Genomic DNA, 20,987 nt, shown 5'->3' on the forward strand with positions numbered 1-20,987 from the left:
TCAATTGTCAACCTTCAAATGGTATTTTTGTTTTTATTTTATTATTTGTTTGTACAGACTGACTATCTTTTAAATAAATGTAATAGAATATTATTTTGCTAAATCGAATAATACACTGATGACATGTGAATGGCTTAATTGTAGGAGAAGCTATAAGCAATGTTGAGAAAATTAATTATATTAATATTTTAGAAATATTTCAAACTTTTTAGGAAATAAGTTAAAATGTCCAATCCAAATGATAACTCTAACACCAATTGCCTTGAATCCAATCCTTTACAACGTTTAGCATCTCTAAAGCCACCGAGAGACCTTAAGTTAGGTGGTGTAAAACCAAATAAGAAAGTATTTACACCAAATTTGAATGTTTCACGCAACAAAAATAAGGGGTTAGTACCTGAGTGTATTTTGTTCAATCATGCTAAAGCTTTTTTTATTTGCAGTCTGTGTGTATATATTTTTTTAATCAAATGATTCTTCAGATATATCACTTGTTTTGACAATTAAACAGATCTAGATTAATAAAGATAAAAGTAAATCAAATAATATATTGAAAAATAAAGGGAGGTTAGGTTGAGTTAGAACATAAATAATTAAAAATGATTTTGATATGTTGTTTTTTATGATTAAAATTTTGGCTTGAAGTAAAGTACTGACACACCCTACTGAGTACACCACACTTTTTGGAGGTCAGTTTTGTCTCTTCCAAGTTACCACAAAGCTAAATGTCGATCAAGCAGCATATGCTAGCTGTGACTGTTAGAGGAGAGATCTCAAATCGAGGGAATACAACAAAAGGGTATCTTTTTAGTGGTGAACACACCAACATGGCACTACCACTTATTATCATAACTAAATGGTTGTGGATGCCTTCAATATATATTTTTTCAAACTTACTATTTATTGCTTGTAACTAATTCTAGTAGGCTTCATAAGATACATAATAGCTTTAAGGGTAAATGTATACACTTCTACAATAAAGTCCCAGCCACTGTTCAGGCATTGTCTATAAATAAATTTAAATGTTTTATAAAAAAATGGCTCTGTCGTAAATCCTATTACTCCACTGCTGAATATCTAAATGATCGGACAGCCTGGGACTAGATTGTGATTATTTTATAGCAACTGTACAATATTGTATATTTTTATTGAAAAGAGCGCAAAAAAAAAGAATGCTGGGAGAGTTTCTTGCGCCGCTTCTTCTCTCTCAGAGCGCCATTTGTTTCCGAAGCGGTAGTAGTATCTAGTAGTATAAGAAATGACATAAAAAAGAATTCTAAAGGAATCAATTTTGAGAAAATAAATGCCTTTTATGCCTTGCCTTTTTACTATATAAATATCCATTATTGGTTTAGTTTGTAGCATATACCTGCAAACATAATTGTATACAATTTTAAATATTTTAAAGATTGAAACAAATGTATTTTTATAACTCCAGTTTCTAAGCAAATTATTTCACAGCCCAACAGGGACAACCAACAGAGAACAAGGACTAGATGAAAAAAATAGAAATAAGCGCAGAAATGAAAAAAATAAAAATTTTAAAAATGTACCAAATGTTATCAAATCTTCAGGTGTTTTCTCAGAAGGTATTGTATCACTAGTTTTTTTTTTTAGAAAATACAAAAAATTAAAAAAATAGAGTTATTTTAAATCTATTGTTTGAGTCTTCATTTAGATTTGACTGATGCAACATTAGAAGTATCATGGAAAAATTTAAAAAATAATAGTGACACTATAATTTTGCTCACAACTTAAAATATTGATCAATAAAGGCAGATCTTAGTTATATTTTGTTAAAAAACATAAATTAATAAGATTAAATGAATTCATAAGAAGATATTAATGCTTAAAATTGGTTTTAATTATTTGCTGTTTTTTTATAATAAAAAATGATGTTAAGAGGGCCTGTACTGGTCCTGTGTATTGTTAACATGAACATGTTCGAAAAGCATGTTGTTTCATCGACACATGTCACCTTAATCCTAGAAGTGAGTTAGTTTTAAAAACATAACAAATTGTTAAGATTTACAAGAGCGACATCTCAAGTCAATTTCCTAATATCCAAATATTGGGGTTGAGCAGGTTATCAACTGTAAAGTTGATCCTGTAGATGAAGCCACAGCCTGAGAGTTGAAAGCAAATTAAAATTAAAAAAAATTACTATTGAGTTACTTTTTTTGTGAGAAATATGCGTAATATAATGCCAAAATCACATACCCCAATTATAGATGGCATCACATCTATCCATGTGGGCTGGTTTTTATTTTCACCACCTTTAATTTAAAAGAAAACAAAACATTAAGACAACAATACTCAAATGATAATGATGAAGTTATATTTAAGGATAATTTTTAACCGACTTCAAAAAATGAGGAGGTTCTAAATTTCGTAATGTAAACAAAAACATTTCATAATCAAAAAAAATTAGGCTTACAAATATCATTGCTTGCAACATTTACGGAGTGCCGTGTTAACACCCTTAAGTAAATGAGTTGGTTAATGGAATGCGAAACTAAAATCAATTTATATTTAAATAAAAATACTATATAACAAAATATAAATAGAAATATTTCTATCACATAGTGAATTAATAAAACTGTAAACATTGCATTTATATCTTCAGGTTTGGGCAGTGCAGAACGGCATTCAAGTCGAGGATCTTACAACAGAGAAGCGAATGCGGCACCCACACTGCAGAGACCAACAATACGTGTAAAAGATGTGATCAAAGTAAGATTTTTTGTTGCAGTTTTAAGGATAAATTTTGGTAATAAATTCAATATTTTATTCATATTGGATCAAAAACAGAAAGATTCTTGTATTATGTATAATAAAAGAATCTTATTTCCAAGGATCATTATTCTTTTACGGCCGTTCCCAATATACTATCTACAGATAGAGATAAATTACTACCTTCTACTGTCAGTAATTCGCTGTCAATAATATGCAGCTGTCCCAATATACCCGATAAGTCATTCTTATCGCCTTATATTGGGACGCGTGAATTTAAATTTCCATACAAACTTCTTTCGCTGGTAAGCTATACGTCGTCCCATTGACGATTATCAGTGAGTTACCGCCGATAAGGTTATTGGGACAGAAAAGTCAACAATAGAGAAGTCAAGAGATATGACTGAATATTGGGAACGGCCGTAAGATAGGTAGGTAATCTGGTTTTCAAATGTAGGTCATATTTGTACATTAAACTGAAGTATCGGAATACTGGGTCTCGAAATCTCGAACGATTGCCAATTCCGTGGCCATCTGGAGGGCAAAGCCAAATTGGCTTCAAAAAAACTGGGCGTCATTAATAGAGCACGGCAATACTTCAAGCCGGCCCACATTCTAGCGCTGTACAAAGCGCAGGTCCGGCCTAATGGAGTATTGCTGTCATCTCTGGTCTGGCGCACCCTAGTATCAGCTCGATCCATTTGACCGCGTGCAACGCAGAGCAGCGCGAATTGTCGGGAACCCAGTACTCTGTGAACGGCTGGATCACTTGGCGTTGCGTAGAGACGTCGCTTCATTGTGTGTCTTCTACCGCATTTATCACGGGGAGTGTTCCGAAGAGCTGTTTTACCTAATTCCTGCCGCCGAATTCCACCTTCGCACGACACGCCACAAGTTAGGATATCATCCTCACCATCTGGATGTGTGGCGGTCCTCCACAGTGCGGTTTACAAGGAGCTTTCTTCCACGTACTACAAAGCTGTGGAATGAACTTCCTTGTGCGGTGTTTCCGGGACGATACGACATGGGTACCTTCAAAAAAAGCGCGTACACCTTCCTTAAAGGCCGGCAACGCTCCTGTGATTCCTCTGGTGTTGCAAGAGAGTATGGGCGGCGGTGATCACTTAACAACAGGTGACCCGTACGCTCGTTTGTCCTCCTATTCCATAAAAAAAAAATCATTGAGACCGTCTAATAGTTTAGGAGTTATTGGGGAACATACATTCTCTTTTATATATATCTATCTCATAAGTATTGTATCTATCTTAAGAAATGATTCCTCAAAAACTTATCCCAGCAGTGAGGGTTATCACTTTAAAAACATAACAAATTGTTTTTGTCTTAATTGAATTGAATGAACAAATTGGGTCTCGAAATCTGAAGCGATTGATACTGCCTCTGTTGTTAGTAGGACAATAATTCAAGTCTTCAAGCCATAATTCTAGTACTCTACAAGCTACGGTCTGGCCGCATATGGAGTACTGCTCCATGTCTAGTTTGCTGTATCCCAGTTCGAACTATTTGAAACCCATAGTTGCTGAGGTTTCAGGGATTCAGTACTCTGTGGACGGTTTGATCACTTGATGTTGTGTAGAGACTACTTAAATGTTATGAAGAGTTAATTCTGCTAAGATTTGTTAGTCTACATGCAAAATGCATCTAAAGCCCGCCTGCACGGCTTAGAGTTAGCTGTTATAAGCTGCTCTCCACAGAATGATCCGGTCAAGCAGCTTAGTAAAACTGCTTGGACCAATTCAACACGTGTTTGGCATCCTCAAGAGATGTTGTCTCGCCGAACTCTGAAAAGAGAGAACGCCGGGCTCATAACATTTAGATCATTATGGATTTGCGCAAAATAACGTCTGAATTCATTAATTTTGTTTGCGTAGAGATGTTACTTCTTTTTGTGTGTTCTACTGCATTTATCATGGGGAGTGTTCTGACTTCTGAAGAGCCGATTGTCGATATCCCACCTTCGCATCCCCCGCTACATATTTAAATATCAATATTATCATCTGGATGTGTGACGGGCGATCCTCCACAGTGCGGTTTTCAAGAAAATTTGAAGTGATTTAATTCATTCTGCTGTGTTTCCAGGGCTATAATATCCCAAATACGCGCTTGTGATCACTTGAAATCAAGTTACAAATAAATAACAAGGAAGCTTCCTACTACTGATCCTCTTTGATAACATAAGTCTATAAATATAAAAATGAATTGCTGTTCGTTAGTCTCGCTAAAACTCGAGAACGGCAGGACAGATTTGGCAAATTTTGGTCTTGAATTATTTGTGGAAGTCCAGGGAAGGTTTAAAAGGTTTGACTAAACATGAAAATCCTCGGATTTAAATAAAAACAACAATTTTGATTTTCCTTTGACGTGTCCCCCGTTGTTCAGAAATCAAATAAAAATAATAGTTTAAAATGAATAACTTATTAAAATTTTTATATTTTTCTAACTTTCTAAGGAGGTAAAAAATAAACTTCCTTAAAACACGGGTAACACTTAAAAAAAGGAGTCCTTTTGTTTGTCTTAAGTTTATTTTATACAAAAGTTTAGGTCTTTTATTTATCGATTAAGGTAGTATGAAGTCTGCCGGGTCAACTAGTATTATATAATGATTGCAGATAGACAATGAGCTAGAAGACAGCAAGATTAAAGCAGCTCTGAGTGAGGATGGGCAAGAGGTGGAGGCCGCTGAGGACTTCAAGAATGTGTTGGACGTGGATGCGCCTGTCAGGCTGCCCATGGATGATGGAGGTCAGTACTGATGTAGAGCTAGTCGGTATCCGCAGCCATTCTATCCGGCAATTTTTTTATGATAATAAGGAACGAGACCAGCAGGCCTTCAGCTGCTTACGATTGATACACCCTGCCCATAACAATGCAGTGCCGCTCAGTTCTGTTAAATCATCATCAAAAGTTCTGAGCGGTTTTACAATTGCGCTCGTCACCTTGAGACATAAGATGGTAAGTCGCATTTGCCCAGTAATTTCACTAGCTACGCCGCCCTTGAGACCGAAACACAATAATGCTTACACATTACTGCTTCATGGCAGAAAAGGGCGCCGTTTTTGGTATTGTACACTCGTTTGTTCTCCTTTTCCATTAAAACTGCGTGGCTGACTGTGTACAACTTTTCAATCAAAATCGGTTACAACAGATTCGCTTACCTTTTCTATCTTGCTGTATCTCCGTCACAGAGTTTTCTCTCTCGCTCGCTTTGTTTGTCAACACGTTAATACATTGAAATTTAATGATTCTAAAAAATAGTTGAGCTATCATAGTACAGAGGGCCTACCATCAACTTTTAATAAGCGATGCAGTTCCGTTTAGGTATCTAAACTGAATCGCTAAAATTCGTACTATGAAGTGCCTTTTACTGAATGGCGTTCGGATCGCTTATGAAGAATGAACGAAATAAATTTGTCTGTGGTCCGCGGTGTGAGAAAGAGATGATGCTCTACAGTGGTTGCATAAGTTTGTCTCTCTTACTCGAACCATATGCGTTGCGTTTCGAAACCTAAAATGATATGATTTTAGTGGTTATTTTTGTGTAGAAAATACTAAAAATACATTTTAAAATTGCGCTTTGTAGCGTCAAATTATAAACCATTAAGCCCTTTTTTAAATATAGTTCTTTGAATTACAAATTAAATGTTGCTTAGGTGATTTCGTAAAAATAACGACAGAGTGCACCTCCATTGATGTTTGAAATGACAGGAGCACAGAGTACATTTTTTTAATTCGTTCCTGCGAACAGGCTATACTGCCTCGTCTTTAGTATTTTCATTTTCGGTATTTATTTTCAGTATTTTGTTTTACAAAAAAGTCCAATAAAGTATTCTCTTCTCATCTTTCATTAATAGAATTTTCATTTTCTGTATGTTTTCACTATTTTTTAAAAGTTATTAACAACACAATTCATTTCCTCTAAGGAAGTAGAACTTTTTTCGAATCGCTCACTTTGACACATAAGCTATCCAGTTTAGGTTGAAGTATTTCCTCATGATACGAATGAATGACGAACTAAATTAGTTTGCGATTCATTTGACATCATTGCAATTTTATCAGATGATTTGACGTCAACTTAAATTAGATAGATCTAATCACGTCGTGGTACGAAATAGCAAAGCAGTTCATTTTAGGTTGTCAATTGAATCGCAATAAGAGTTCATGGTAGGCCCGCAGGGCAGTTTAAAATTTTACTCTTTAGATAGAAATTTTTTTACCGGAGGGAGACTCCTTTGCTCAGGATGCCGGCTAGATTATGGGTACCACAACGGTGCTATTTCTGCCTTGTAGCAGTAATGTGTAAATATTATTGTGGTTCGGACTGAAGGGCGCCGTAGCTAGTGAAATTACTGGCCAAATGAGACTTAATATCTTATGTCTCAAGCTGACGGGCGCAATAGTATTGCCCCACAAAATTTTTGGGTTTTTCAAGGGCAGGGCGTATCAATTACCATCAGCTGGACTCCTGCTCGTCTCGTTCCCTATTATCTTAATATATATAAATTACGTGACACGTTGTTTGTCCGCGATGGACTCCTACACTAATGAACGGATTTAAATGGGGATTACTCCATGGAATGCAGTTTAGTCCAACTTGAGAGGGACCCATAATTTTTTTATTATCTACAGAACAACATCTGTTGGGTCAGCTAGTATTATATAAAAATAAGATTAGTTGATGTATTTCTTATAGGGCATTGTTGCAGGGATGTTGGTGATGCAGAAAGCTGTACACGTGAAGCAGGAGGTGGTGGTGAAACAAGAACCGTCAGATGATGACCATCTTATAAGTACCTAATTCCATTTGTTATTGTTTTTTTTTGATGAACTTATTACCAGCACAAAGCCACCATTATTGGTTGCATGCTAAAAACGCGTACACCTTCTTTAAAGTGATTCCTCTAATGTCGTAAGAGAATGTGGGCGGCGGTGATCACTTAACACCAGGTGACCTCGACCGGTAAGCTCGTTTCTCCTCCTTTTCCATAAATAAAATACTAATAATATGAATTTTAAATTATTTACAATTTTAAAAGTTTTATTAAAAATGGCTGTGCAGTAAATCTTATTACTCAAATGCAGATTCACTGATTGCAGTTATTTTATTGATGCAGCAGATTTTTTTTTTGCAATTTATCTAAATTCTAAATGATGAGGTAGTCTGATGCTTAAAATAATATTATTTAAAGTGCCAAAAAATAAAACTGCGGCGTTTCTTCTCTCAGAGTGCGATTTGTTGTCGAACTACCAACAGTAGTGATTTAACTGACATCAATAATTATTGGGGATTAGGACTAAATGGGGTGGGCGGTAATGCAAGATGGCCGTAAGATGGTGTACTCACCTGTGTGATGGTGCTTTGTGGTGATGCGAAAGACAGTAGTATAAAACCACGAGCGACTAATGAATGCGTAGTGCGGTGCGTTTGTGGTCAGCGATGTCCACTCAATTATGTCAAATGGTTAATGTCACGTTGTAAGCGGCCAGAGAGCAGTTAAGCGCCCGATTCGATGACCAAAGTGATACCAATAATCCCAGTTCCAGAAAAAAGTTAAAAATCTCATCCTTTTGTCTATTTGAATTATTAAGTATCTGCTCACAAATTGTGTGCATAAGTCCTACATCTATACTAATATTATACAGCTGCAGTGTTTGTTTGTTTGAACGCGCTAATCTCTGGTACTACTGGTCCGATTTGAATGATTCTTTCAGTGTTGGGTAGTCCATTTATCGAGGAAGGCTATAGGCTTTTTTTTTTTTCAAAATTAGGGATTTGTAATAAAATTGCTATTTTGTAACACAAGGTGTAAAATCGAAAACCTATTTTTGCGTGCGCTGCAAAAACTATTGACAATAGAACAAAATGATGTACAGGCTATATAATATAGGCAATATTTTATTATTTATAAAACTATCGCGTGAATTATACTTTATATGGCAAAACAACGTTTGCCGGGTCAGCTAGTTGTTAGATATATCTTATTAATAATACATAATGGGATCGAAGTTTTAGTTTGTTTCTGCAAATATTTCTAAAATTGCTATTATTTTAATATTTATGTATGTATCTATAATATAATATAATTTCAAATTATCATCTTTAAAAATAATACTATGGAACCTTTAATAAAACTAAATTTATTTTTTAACAATAGTTGTTATTTTATGGGTCACCTGGGGGTTGCTGAAAATCAGCGCTGTGTTTGTATTATTCCAATGCAGCATGACACTGAGTCAGTTCCTTTTGATAACAATAACTGCTACACAGTACTTTTAAATTAAGATAATCACTATAATATTATGCATACATTTGTTTTTTTTTTATCATATTTTGTATATTTTTATGCTATAAGTTTTTAATTATTTTTTTACCTCTTAAGTCTTTTTTAGTTGTATTATTCTGTGTGGTTTGTGTTTGTTATTAATAAAGTTATCATTCATTAATTCATTCATTCAATGCTCGAATTGTACATCAGCCCCTAGATGGCGTTATCTCATATCTTCAAACGAGCCATTCTTGTATATATAATGTAATCTGAATCTACGGCTCCGACGATTTTAATGAAATTTAGTATACAGGTAGTTTCGGGGGCGAGTTCCAGTAGTTGCCGGTTCGAATCCAGATGTCCTATTAGTTTGTTTTGTTCTCTTACCCTGACATCATCTTCATCAGCTTTTTTCAACCGTTCTCTAAATTCAGGATCACTCTCCAGGGCTTGCACCACCTCCTTCAAATAGCGATGGTATTCCATATATGACAGAAAACATTTATCTCCATGTAGTTATTTATCTTGCAGAATTAAATAAAGTTACTAATAGTAGTTTATAGCGACAAGTAAATTTAAAGATGTTATATAATGTAATCTGAATCTACAGCTCCGACGATTTTAATGAAATTTAGTATGCAGGTAGTTTCAGGGGCGAGAAATGGGTCTAGCTAGGTTTTAATTTTAAATGGTGTAGTTTTATCCGTGTTTTAATGAAAAACTGCTGCAATAACATTAGAATATAAAGGTAAATTTCGCCACTATATACAAGACTATGATAGCTCAGATGGGACTTTGGGTGATCTGGAATGCAGAAGACCCTGGTTCGAATCCAGATCTCCTATTAGTGAGTTTTTTGTTCACGTTTTGTACTTTCTTAAAAATCCGAGCAAGGCTGGTCGTCCAGATACTATGCCATTAAATGCGAACAAATAACATGCAAACAAAAATAATTCTCATAACATCAATTTTGAAAAACAAAGTATTGTAATAGTTATGTAATAAGATTTAAATTACATTATCAGAAACAGAGCAGAAACCAATGCTAGATGTGAAGGAGGTGTTCGATGACACAAGTGTCGCCAACCTGATCAAGAGTGACAAACCAAGCCTCATACTGCTGCAGGTGACAACTTTATAAATATTTTTTATTATTTATTTATTTATTAGGAAGACCAACAGCTATTAGGTACCTTCACAGAACAGTTTAAGGAGATTAGAATGGCCGTGTGGGCGGGGCAATCGCGCCGCGCATATGATCGAAGGAGCATAATTCACAGAAATTTCACCTTCCACCTTCGCACGACACGCTACAAATTAAGATATCATCCCCACCAACTAGATGTGTGGCGGTCCTCCACAGTGCGGTTTTCAAGGAGCTTTCTTCCACGTACTACAAAGCTGTGGAATGAGCTTCCTTGTGCGGTGTTTCCGGGACGATACGACGTGGGTACCTTCAAAAAAAGCGCGTACACCTTCTTCTTCATCATCTTAAAGGCCGGCAACGCTCATGTGATTCCTCTGGTGTTGCAAGAGAATGTGGGCGGCGGTGATCACTTAACACCAGGTGACCCGTACACTCGTTTGTCCTCCTATTCCATAAAAAAAATAACTTCACCGGCTGACAGTCGCGCTCTTATTGTAATAATGTACGAAACTCCGCGAAAATGATGAATTTTGCTGCCTTGCACTATAGTAACGTGTCAAAAAGAAGCCTGGTCTTTAGTGTAGCCTGAGAAGGGAGGCGTGAGATTTTTGTGTATGCCAATTATCTATGTGTAGACCAATTATCTCTATAATTTAGTTAGTTGTTACGTATGTGTGCGAATGTTTGAGTTTATTTGACTAGGGCGTATAGTATAACATTAAGTGGCGACAGTTGTTCCCATATAAGTTACGCTTGATGGCCATTCTAATGTCTTTTACCTGTTCTGTGGGTACCTTATATGTTAATTTACATAACTGTGAGCCAAATAGGTCACCTATAGTGACAGAATAATTAAATTCAACGATACTAATAAACACTAAAGTATACTACTAAAATACAATGCACAATTTAAAATAATTACATAATTAAAACAGTTAATACACAAGTAAAGATTCACCCCCTTATTCATAATGGTCCGCTAACTTTAAACAGCCGCTAAGGAGTGTTTTTTCTCATTCTGACTTAGGTCAATAGAAGAAGACAGAGTGAGAATTAGGAATGCTTTAAGTTAGCAGACTATTATGAATAAGGGGGTAAGTGTCATTACAGTACTTCTTTTATCTACTTTCTTAATACTTATTAAAGAAACTCCGGCTTTACATGCTCCTAGCTGACATAAAGTTCGATTATATTATCCCTAGATAAATTATTAATAGGAATGTATTTTGATGATACTTATTAATCAAGTATTTATTGTAATTGCCACGTTTTGGTGTCACTATTCATTTGAGGAATAAAATCACATGCTGGCGGGGTCACTTGATGGTAAGTCACCACCATTGCCCACGTTTTGCTGTTTGTGGTATTTCCACTATATTTTAAAAGCACCTAAACAACTGAAACAAATTAAAATAGCGTTTTAATTAGACAATGGATGGTCTATATTCATAATTGGAGCTGCAAGTTACAGATTAATTAGAAATATTTCTTATAATTTGTGACAAAACTTGGTTTTTGTTAGGCTTTCACTTTTATCTTTGTTGTTGCATTTTATACCCAAGTAGGTTATATTATAATTATAGAAATTAAATCTGTAACCAAAATTTATGAACGATGCGGGGCTCGATCTCTCGGGTTCCGACCGAGCAGTCTAACCCACTGTTCTAAGCAACCGTTCGAGTGACGAAGGTTCGTAAATCTTGTTGTGTTCGTAAATGTCTTGTTCAACTTTCAGCTTGTGGCTCCATCTACAGGATCTACTCTACAGTTGATAACCTGCTCAACCCCAAAAATTGCATATTAGGAAATTGACTTGACATATCGCTCTTTCAAATCAAAACAATTTGTTATTTTTAAAGTCATATAAGTGGATAAATTATTATAGAAATTAAATATGTGACCAGAATTTATGAATATTATAAATATCTATAGTCAGCAATGTTTCAAAATTGTAAGGGGCGTATAAACACAGTAGTAATGTTTTGTACAGTTGGCGGACACGCTTCCGGGTCGCGGAGTGGGCGGGGCCGCAGGAGAGACCGGCGCCTCCGACCCTGGTGACGACGAAAAGCCGGTAAATTGGTTTTTTTCATATGCAATGATGATGCTTGCAATTGATACGACCTGGCCATTAGAATGCAATGCCGCTCAGGATTGTTGAAAACAACAAAACCGCTGAGCCGCACCACAATTGCGCTCGTCTCCTTGAGACATAAGATGTGAAGACTCATTTGCCCAGTATTTTCACTAGCTACGGCGCCCTTCAGACCGAAACAGTAATGCTTACAAATTACTGCTTCACGGCAGAAATAGGCACCGTTGTGGTACACATAATCTAGCAGGCATCCTGTGCAAAGGAGCCTCCCACTGGTATCCTTTGCAGCTCCTAAATGTAGAACTTTTGCTGGTGAGTGTCTAGTTACAGTTACAGTTAGTAGTGTAGTGACCTTCAAACATTCACACTATCTGTGTGCGGCAACACTAGTCTAGAATTTAAACAGAACTTAAATTGAATTTTTAAAAGTTATTTGTATCTATTATATTTTTTCGGTGTGTATATGTTATGGAAGGTGTTTTAAACCATTTATTAGAATTGTTTTATTATTATTATTTATCAGTACCCATAATCTAGCAGGCATCCTGTGGAAAGAACTGATCTCAACTGGTCATATAATAATTATAAACTGATTCTGTGTTACGGTTGTGGTGTCAGGACTTTGTCACGCCTACTTTCTTCCGTGTCGAAGGCGCCACCTCTACGAACGAGTGATATTTTCGTCCGAACTATTCGTACACTGCCATAAACTTTCCTCTACACTACACTACAGAATATCAATGTACCGCCGCGCTCTCAAATAAAATATTTTCAACAAAACAAGTGTAGATTATAAGAGTAATACTAAGAGTCGTGTCTCACTGACTCTGTCGTCTACATTTCGTGGACTCGCCTCGTCTCGATACAAATACTTGGCACTGCGATGATAGTACCTTTCGATGGTGTCCGCTTAGATAATTTATACTTAGTAGATAGAGCCTCTTGCTTCTAGACAACCAGTTAAAATAGGCCAGGTTTATAACTTTAGTGTGCGTGACAAGCTACGTCTTACGGCCGTTCCCGATATACTATGTACAGATAGAGATAAATTACTATCTTCTACTGTCAATAATCTGAAGCTGTCGCAATATACCCGATAAGTCATTCTTATCGCCTAATGGGACGCGTGAATTGCAATTTCCATACAAACTTTATATCGCTGGTACGGTATACGTGGTCCCATTGACAGACAGCGTGCACGGATAAGGTGACTTACCGTCGATAAGTTTATTGGGACAGAAAAGTCAACAATAGTTACGATTTCTTTCTCAAGTAAGAGGTAGACTGAATATTGGGAATGGCCGTTACACTCGCGGTTTGTATGTCACTTTGTGTTTGTGTGCGTACGGTAACTAAACTTAACTTTACTTAACATCAATGATCTAATCAGCTCGTGGAGGCAGCGCCGAAGTGTTGACGAACTACATACTTGATCGAGTAGGTACAATATGTCTACAGCGCTGGTAGGCAACAACTAATTAATACCACCTACTTAATGCCATCTTTGTGCTGCAGAAGGGCTATTAGCGCGATTTATAACCTAGGTCCTAAATAATAATTAAGAGAAAAATTTAAAGAAATAAACATTTTGACTGTTGCTTCTCATAAGCACATTGAGTAATTTTCTAGAAACTGTGACATTCATAATGTTAACACGAGGAACAAACATAAACTTGTTATGCCTACTACTCGGTTGGGTCGAGTTAGTAGGTCTTTTGTTGGGCGATGTATATGCTTCTACAATATGATTCCAGAAAATGTACAAAACAAATGTGTTACGAAATTTAAAAGAATTGTTAAAAAACGTTTATGTGGGAAAGGTTACTATAGCATAAACTATTTTCTTAATGACAACACGGACTGGGAATAAAGCGAACACCCTCAGGCTCTTTAATTATTAATGTTTATTGAACGATATCACATTGTAATCCATATTTTTATATTAAAAAAAGCCATTCTTCTCAGGTCTGAGGCAGTCTCTTTTGAATGGGTGGTAGTTTTTGACGTTCATTAAGTGATGTGGAATCCTATTTTAAATAAAAATATGTGAATTTGGTAGACTGGAAACGCATACGGATGTACTGTGGTTATTTTTAATTTTTGTCATATAAATATCTGTAACATGTGTTTATTTTCTACGCTCATGCATCGTGAACTTGCTATAAGATGGCGGAACGTATTAACCTCATACATGTACAGTCGTGTTTAGCTTAATTAATATTTTGAAAAAATATTTTTTTGTGCATTTATTGTATGTTATAGGTAAATTTAATAACTACTCAACCGATTTTACTGTTAGAATTTAATTCATTCATATATAGAAAGATACATTATCAACTAGTAACATTGGTTTCATTTCATTTTGAATTATTACATTTATTAATTGAGGGTAGTTCCTGAAAAACGTTCCAAGCCACAAACATCACATATCACACAAGGAATTCGTGTTTAAAGTTTAATAAATATTAGTGTATTCCATACATGTGGGTTGGGCTACTAAGTCATGATGTCATTTAAAGAGTGACAGTAGTGCTGCCATTTTTGTCAGTCCGTTAATATGAATCATGCGACCAGTTTTGTGTTCTTAACTCAATTTCGACATGTTTGTGGTTTGGAGGGTTTTTCTGGAATTAAGTTCAATTACAATTTAAATCTCCAAATTTACAGTTTACTGTGACCACATGGTGTCAGAGTAGTAGTGTCAGGAATACCAATGTAATAGTTATTTATGCAATTGTTGTGTAATAAGGGGTATTAAAACACGAATGTGATAATAGTATCACAAGAGTGTTTTAATACCTAATTATCCACAGTTGCGTACAAGACTTTATCTACACCCAGAATATGAATCCTCTAAAAGATTCTGAAACAGTTAGCTTACTGCTAACATTAATACACCTGTCCTAGTAGTAACCTAATATCATTGATTACTGATTATATACAAATAAACTAAGTATTAATGAAACAATTATTTATTTTAGTAGTAATTTACATCTTGTATGGTGCATAATTAAAATTCACTCGAATATAATGTTCTTTTGCAGCGATTAAAATGAATCGCTCATTTTTTGTAAACAAAACAGTAAAAATGGCGGGGATTCGTATGGGGCGACTTCTGGTAGTGTGGAGCGCGCGTAAACGAAAATGTTCTCTTTTTGAAATTCATACAGATACCACGCATCGAGCAATAAGAATGTGGCTGTCTGTTGAAACTCTTTGCGCATAAAGGGATGGAAAAAAAAACATAGGAGTGTTGTTATGAAATTCAGTACAACATTACAACACTCGTTTGGATGATGTAATGGTTATTAGAACATTGGGTGTTTTAATGTTCGCAATAAGCATACTGTTTCAGAATCTTTAATAGAGGATTTAAAGCATGGGTGTAGATAAACGAGTTTTCATGGCGAACGAAATGAGAGTTGGTGTGCGGTAATACAATCTTATGTTCGACATAAGAACATAAACAGCGTAGTAGCAATCACCTTGTTAATAAATAATATAGTTTTCTAGGCTCCAACATACGGTTAGTTAAGTTATAGAGGTTTCCATTTATCACGGAAAAACTACTGGATAGATTTCAATTAAGTCTTCTAAGTTTTACTCCTTAGACACTAATTGGTCCTCATCTAAAGATATTGCGATATCTTCATTTAATGGCGACCACGTGTCGACTGTCCGCCGGAATAGGTTGGATGAGGACAGCGCTGGACCGATCGTTATGGCGATCTTTGGGGGAGGTCTTTATCCAGCAGTGGGTGTCTTCCGGCTGATGATGACCTTCATTTAATATAAAGTTATAAGAAACAACGATTTTTATAAGTACTACGTGCACAGTCACGTATGTATGAGCTAGTAATTAATGTAAATATAATTATCGTGATTATTTTTATATTTGACTAGATGACACGACACACGTTGTTCTGTATATAAAATTAAGTTTATTTTTTACCTCCTGAGAGAGTTAGAAAGATTAAAATTCTAATTACTTAGTTATTTATTTTAAACTATTTCTTCAATTTGATTTCTGAACGACGGGGGACACATCAAAGGAAAAACAAATTGTTGTTTTTATTTAATTCCGAGCATTTTCATATTTATTCACCCTCTAACCCTTCTCTGGACTGCCACAAATAATTCAAGACCAAAATTAGCCAAATCGGTCCAGCCGTTCTCGAGTTTTAGCGAGACTAACGAACAGCAATTCATTTTTATATATATAGATTAGGTATATGCCTAATGCCATAAATCTTTTTAAATGAGTTTTTCTTAAGAATTCTTGTGTGATTCACCCGTATAAAGATGATGTTAATAAAGCTGCTATAAAGATCTTTAATACACGGTCACCAGGTGGTGGAGTCGCGGTGCCGGCTGTCAGACCTGGAGGAAGGTCGGCTGGGCAGGTTGCGCGTCCATCGCTCCGGCAGGGTCACCATGCTGCTGGGGAACACTGTGTTTGAGGTATTTAACATTATGGTAAATGCATGTTCTTTAAATATTGTTGGAGTCTAAACAATTTGTTATATGAAAGTGGAAAAAAAATATCATTTACTTCTGGGATTAATTGTACAAATTAAATTTGTAACCAAAATTTATGAGTGCGGCTTCTCAAGTCAATATGCAATTATTGGGTTGGAGCAGGTAACTGTAAAGCAAATCCTGTAGATTTAGCCACAAACTGAGAGTTGAACAGGACATACCAATATTTACGATCCATGCGTCGCTCGAACGGTTGGCTCAGTTGGTAAGAGAGCTCGTACAGAACCCGAGAGTTCGCGGGTTCGAGTCCCGCATCGTTCATAAAAGTTGGTTACAAATTTAATTTGTATATTTTTGTCGTGAGAACTTCTTTAGGTACTTACTGCATTGAGCTATCACTCTGCTATGTACAGCTCATTCGGGTTAGTCGGCTCGAGTCAACGAAGGGAGACCTGAGATACAATTTGTGAGCATACAGTTGTAGCTATATCCTAAATGTACTGAACCGATTTTGAAAATGACCTTACCAACAACCATTACACATTATTTGTGAGTGTCCAGGTCCGAAAAATGAAAAGACTCTTTCTTGGTAAATCAAAGAAAAACAGTCTAACCAAAGTGTGTTTTATGAAGGCTGCCTTAACATGAGAGGAACACCAAATAAAATGGTTACAGTGGTAAATGCGTACAAAGTAGCGGGTAATCTATATATATAAAAATGAATTGCTGTTCGTTAGTCTCGCTAAAACTCGAGAACGGCTGGACCATTTGGCAAATTTAGGTCTCGAATTATATGTGGAAGTCCAGGGAAGGTGAATAAAAAGGAAAATGCTTCCGTTTGACAGTTCTGCTGTGAAACAATTTCATTGCGTCAGCAGGGTGCATATTTTACGAAGTAATTTTTGATGTTGTGATATATTATTGACAAATTCATATAAAAACATTATTTTATTTATTATATACAGAACAACATCTGTCGGGTCAGCTAGTGGTTAATAAAAAGTTTGAATTTCAGGTGAGCTCGGGCACGAAGGCGTCGTTCCACCAGGAGGCTGTGTCGCTATCCTTGGACGAGGCCAGCCGTTCGGCTAACCTGGTGTCGCTGGGGCCGCTGCAGCACAAGCTGAATGTCACCCCACACTGGGAGACCCTCTTTAACGACTTGGCTATACGGGCAAAGAATTCATAAAACTGTTCAAACTGAGGCGAAAAACGCCCGGGACGCGTTTTAGAGCAATTCGCTCGCTCGCTTATCCTCTCAAACTGACGCGACTTCCCGCGTGTTATTTTTGGTTCCAGTGGAAAAACATCATGCATTGTGATATCAAACAATCTCGCCGGGCGTCTCGCTCTTGTTTCGCTTCAACTCAATAAAATTATACATGGTAGAATCATATCCCCAGAATGTCTTATAAATGTAAATCTTACAGTCCCTAGAAATAGACCAAGATTCCATATTAAAAATATTTTCAGCCTAACAATCAGCAGAACTAGTATAGGTAAAAACGCCCACTTAAACATAATTATGAGCTCTTATAACGATATCACTGCAAAAAATGGTAATATAGATATTTTTCATATGACTAATATCAATAAATTTAAAACCGACTGCATTTAAATGTCTTAGTTATGTAAGTTAATTATAAGAAGTAAATTATTGTATTTTTGTATAGTTATAAATTTTATAAATCTCTTTTTTTTTTGAAGTAGAAATGTATTTAATTCATTTAAAATCATAATTTTTGTTTGACTCTTCATTTCTTTTATTTTGTTATGTTTAATTGTTCAACTTTGTTATTCTTTTCGCACAAATGTTGTTTACACCTGTAAAGACATGTCATATTGTACTATCCCTTGTGTACTTGCTAAAATTTTAATTGTATAATGATGTGTTGTTGGTGTAACTATCTAAATAAATAAATAAAAAATAAATAATCTTGAGCGACTACTCGCGTCAATTTGAACACATCCATACAAGTTAGCCGACACAATCGGCGCGAGCGAATTCCGTCCCGAATCCCGCGCGTTATAAGCCTCAGTTTGAACAGAGCTTTAAGCCGGAACTATAAAGCAGTAAGGCCTTGTCCAGAAAGGGCGAATTCGCCGCGAATCTCTCGCGCGTCCGTTGCGTTCAAGAAGGAGCGTAGTAACGCGTGAGCATTTGGGAACGGAGCCAGTCGAAAACATGGAGTTGAACGAAGCGGTCTCTTTGTGGTTAGCTTACCGTCGCTGGAAGAGACAGAAATGGAGGGAAAATAGAATGTATTTAGTACATCCAATTCTTAATGATAGAATGACACATAGTATGTTTGAAACTTTGTATCCGAAATTAAGACAATATGAGAAAAAAATGTTTAACTACTTTCGTATGTCCGTGAAATCCGATGCTTGTGGACGCGATGTATTGATGTCTAGTACCTCGACAACGCGCGTATGTATTCGCGCGATACGATTCGTGACGAATTCGCCCCTTCTGGACAAGGTCTAAACACTGACTTTGTTCGAAGAATGATAATATGAAGTTACTGCTGATTTGGTAGAAGAATTCTACTCCCATTTCTTAATTTACTCCATTCAAACCCTCAATCCCCTATTCATTTACAGAGGATCATTTAGTGGCCAGGCCGTTTATTATAAGTGAAATAAAGCCAAGTGAAATATTTAAGGTATAATGTTGAACAGTTATAGCATCATGTGTTTGTCTGTCTGTATACTGTAAATTTACAATGAATCTACCATGGTTTTTTTGTTGAAAAATTGTACATTTGTGAATTTATGTAAATAAAGGAATTTCGGGCCAAAAAGAATGAAGAAAGAATAAATTAACATAAAATAATCACATTTTTATTTATTTATTTGAGTTTTCATGGCAGCCATTGTCATGCTCACAACATTATTTGTGGCACCTTCATCGAGCCAGGGTATTCCCTTTGCTAAGATATGGATAGGTATATCATATATAAATTAAATTTCACGTGTCCTCGTGATTGTTATCAAACTCCTCCGAAACGGCTTAACCAATTAGTATAACATTTTGTTTGCATATCGGGTAGGTCTGAGAATCGGCGTTGGCCGTCAGCCGTACTAAACATTTGGTAAGAAAAATAGATGTTGATCTATTTTTCTTACCCCTAAATATTTAGTACGTCAAATTTTATGTACCTACGATATATTTGGTAGGTGTCAGAATCGTTTGTCATCTATTTTTATCAAAAATTTTAGTTATTTTTTTTTAATAGGTACATTATATGGCAATACAAACTTGGAAAAATATTGCTGAAATTGCATTGTTGCTATTTTATTAATAAAAAAAGGAGATATTAAACAAAACTTAAATATTCAAAGAATTAAAACTCACATTATGAATTTCGGTTTCAGTTGATGGCCTGAGTTGTGATTACTATAAATAAAATAAAGTACATTACGACACGAGTGCGCAAAGTAAGTAGCGGGATGACCTACGTGCGCACGAGTATGCGCATCGTCTACTATTTTTCCTATTAAGTTGCGCAAAGTTCGACTACTAACTTTGACGTTCGTTATCCGTATTAACAAAATGGCAGAATACAAAACACAGAACGCACGTTTTAACAGGTCCATTCCAGACGACAGATGCAAACAAACCCTCGTAAGAGCGCTCGGGCTCCAGTGTTAATGCAAAGAGAGTGCCAGAGATGGCGCGCGCGTATGCACATTGGAATCGCTCGTATACTCTTATACATTCCCGCACGCTCTTGTCAACGTGTGGGAAAGTGGAACTTTGCAAACGCAAAATCGAACTTTGCGCACGATAATAGGAAAACAAACTTATAAACACTGTCAAGTAAGAATTGGATAAAATTCGATATATATTACAGTGACTGCAATTCAATAAAATGGTGACCTACGACCTGACGGCTTACAAAATACTAACTGATACTGTAGTACCATTAATATGATATGTACATAGTATTTCTTTATAACAGATATTTTAGTGACTATCTTCAGGCCATCCACTTTCATGAAACTTTATTTGAAATTGATGTATGTATATTGAAACAGATCTTGCCAGTAGTGAACAGGCTGGTGACACTGAACAATAGTGCACCTATTGTTCATTAGCTTAGATGTCTAGTTTAATTAATTTTATATATAACTAGCTGACTCGACAGACGTTGTTCTGTAGCTGTTATAATGAAATTGTTTCACAACGGAACTATCAAACCGTGCGTCATTAAATTCTCTCACAGAAAATATGTCCATACAAAACAAA

General features: G+C 35.9%; 1 protein-coding gene across 1 annotated transcript; it reads left to right on the plus strand.

The window, feature by feature from the left end:
• The first annotated feature begins 31 nt into the window (after positions 1 to 31).
• On the plus strand, positions 32 to 19,571 carry LOC126975628 (DNA-directed RNA polymerase III subunit RPC4). The gene is made up of 9 exons (XM_050823632.1): positions 32 to 389; positions 1,462 to 1,589; positions 2,627 to 2,733; positions 5,361 to 5,493; positions 7,455 to 7,538; positions 10,040 to 10,140; positions 12,152 to 12,235; positions 16,607 to 16,717; positions 17,751 to 19,571. Exons 1-9 carry the CDS (start codon positions 226 to 228, stop codon positions 17,922 to 17,924), a joined length of 1,086 nt encoding a protein of 361 aa, XP_050679589.1. The 5' UTR covers positions 32 to 225; the 3' UTR covers positions 17,925 to 19,571.
• The last annotated feature ends 1,416 nt before the right edge of the window (positions 19,572 to 20,987 follow it).

The sequence above is a fragment of the Leptidea sinapis genome, chromosome 36 (genome assembly GCF_905404315.1).
Source record: "Leptidea sinapis chromosome 36, ilLepSina1.1, whole genome shotgun sequence".
Taxonomy (NCBI): Eukaryota; Metazoa; Arthropoda; class Insecta; order Lepidoptera; family Pieridae; genus Leptidea; species Leptidea sinapis.

Excerpts from the sequence above, each read along its gene's own strand:
- LOC126975628 (XM_050823632.1), top strand. The coding sequence starts at position 226 with ATGTCCAATCCAAATGATAACTCTAACACCAATTGCCTTGAATCCAAT. Across the intron at positions 390-1,461 it reads TCACGCAACAAAAATAAGGG|CCCAACAGGGACAACCAACA; the intron begins GTTAGTACCTGA and ends ATTATTTCACAG. Across the intron at positions 7,539-10,039 it reads AGATGATGACCATCTTATAA|AAACAGAGCAGAAACCAATG; the intron begins GTACCTAATTCC and ends TTACATTATCAG.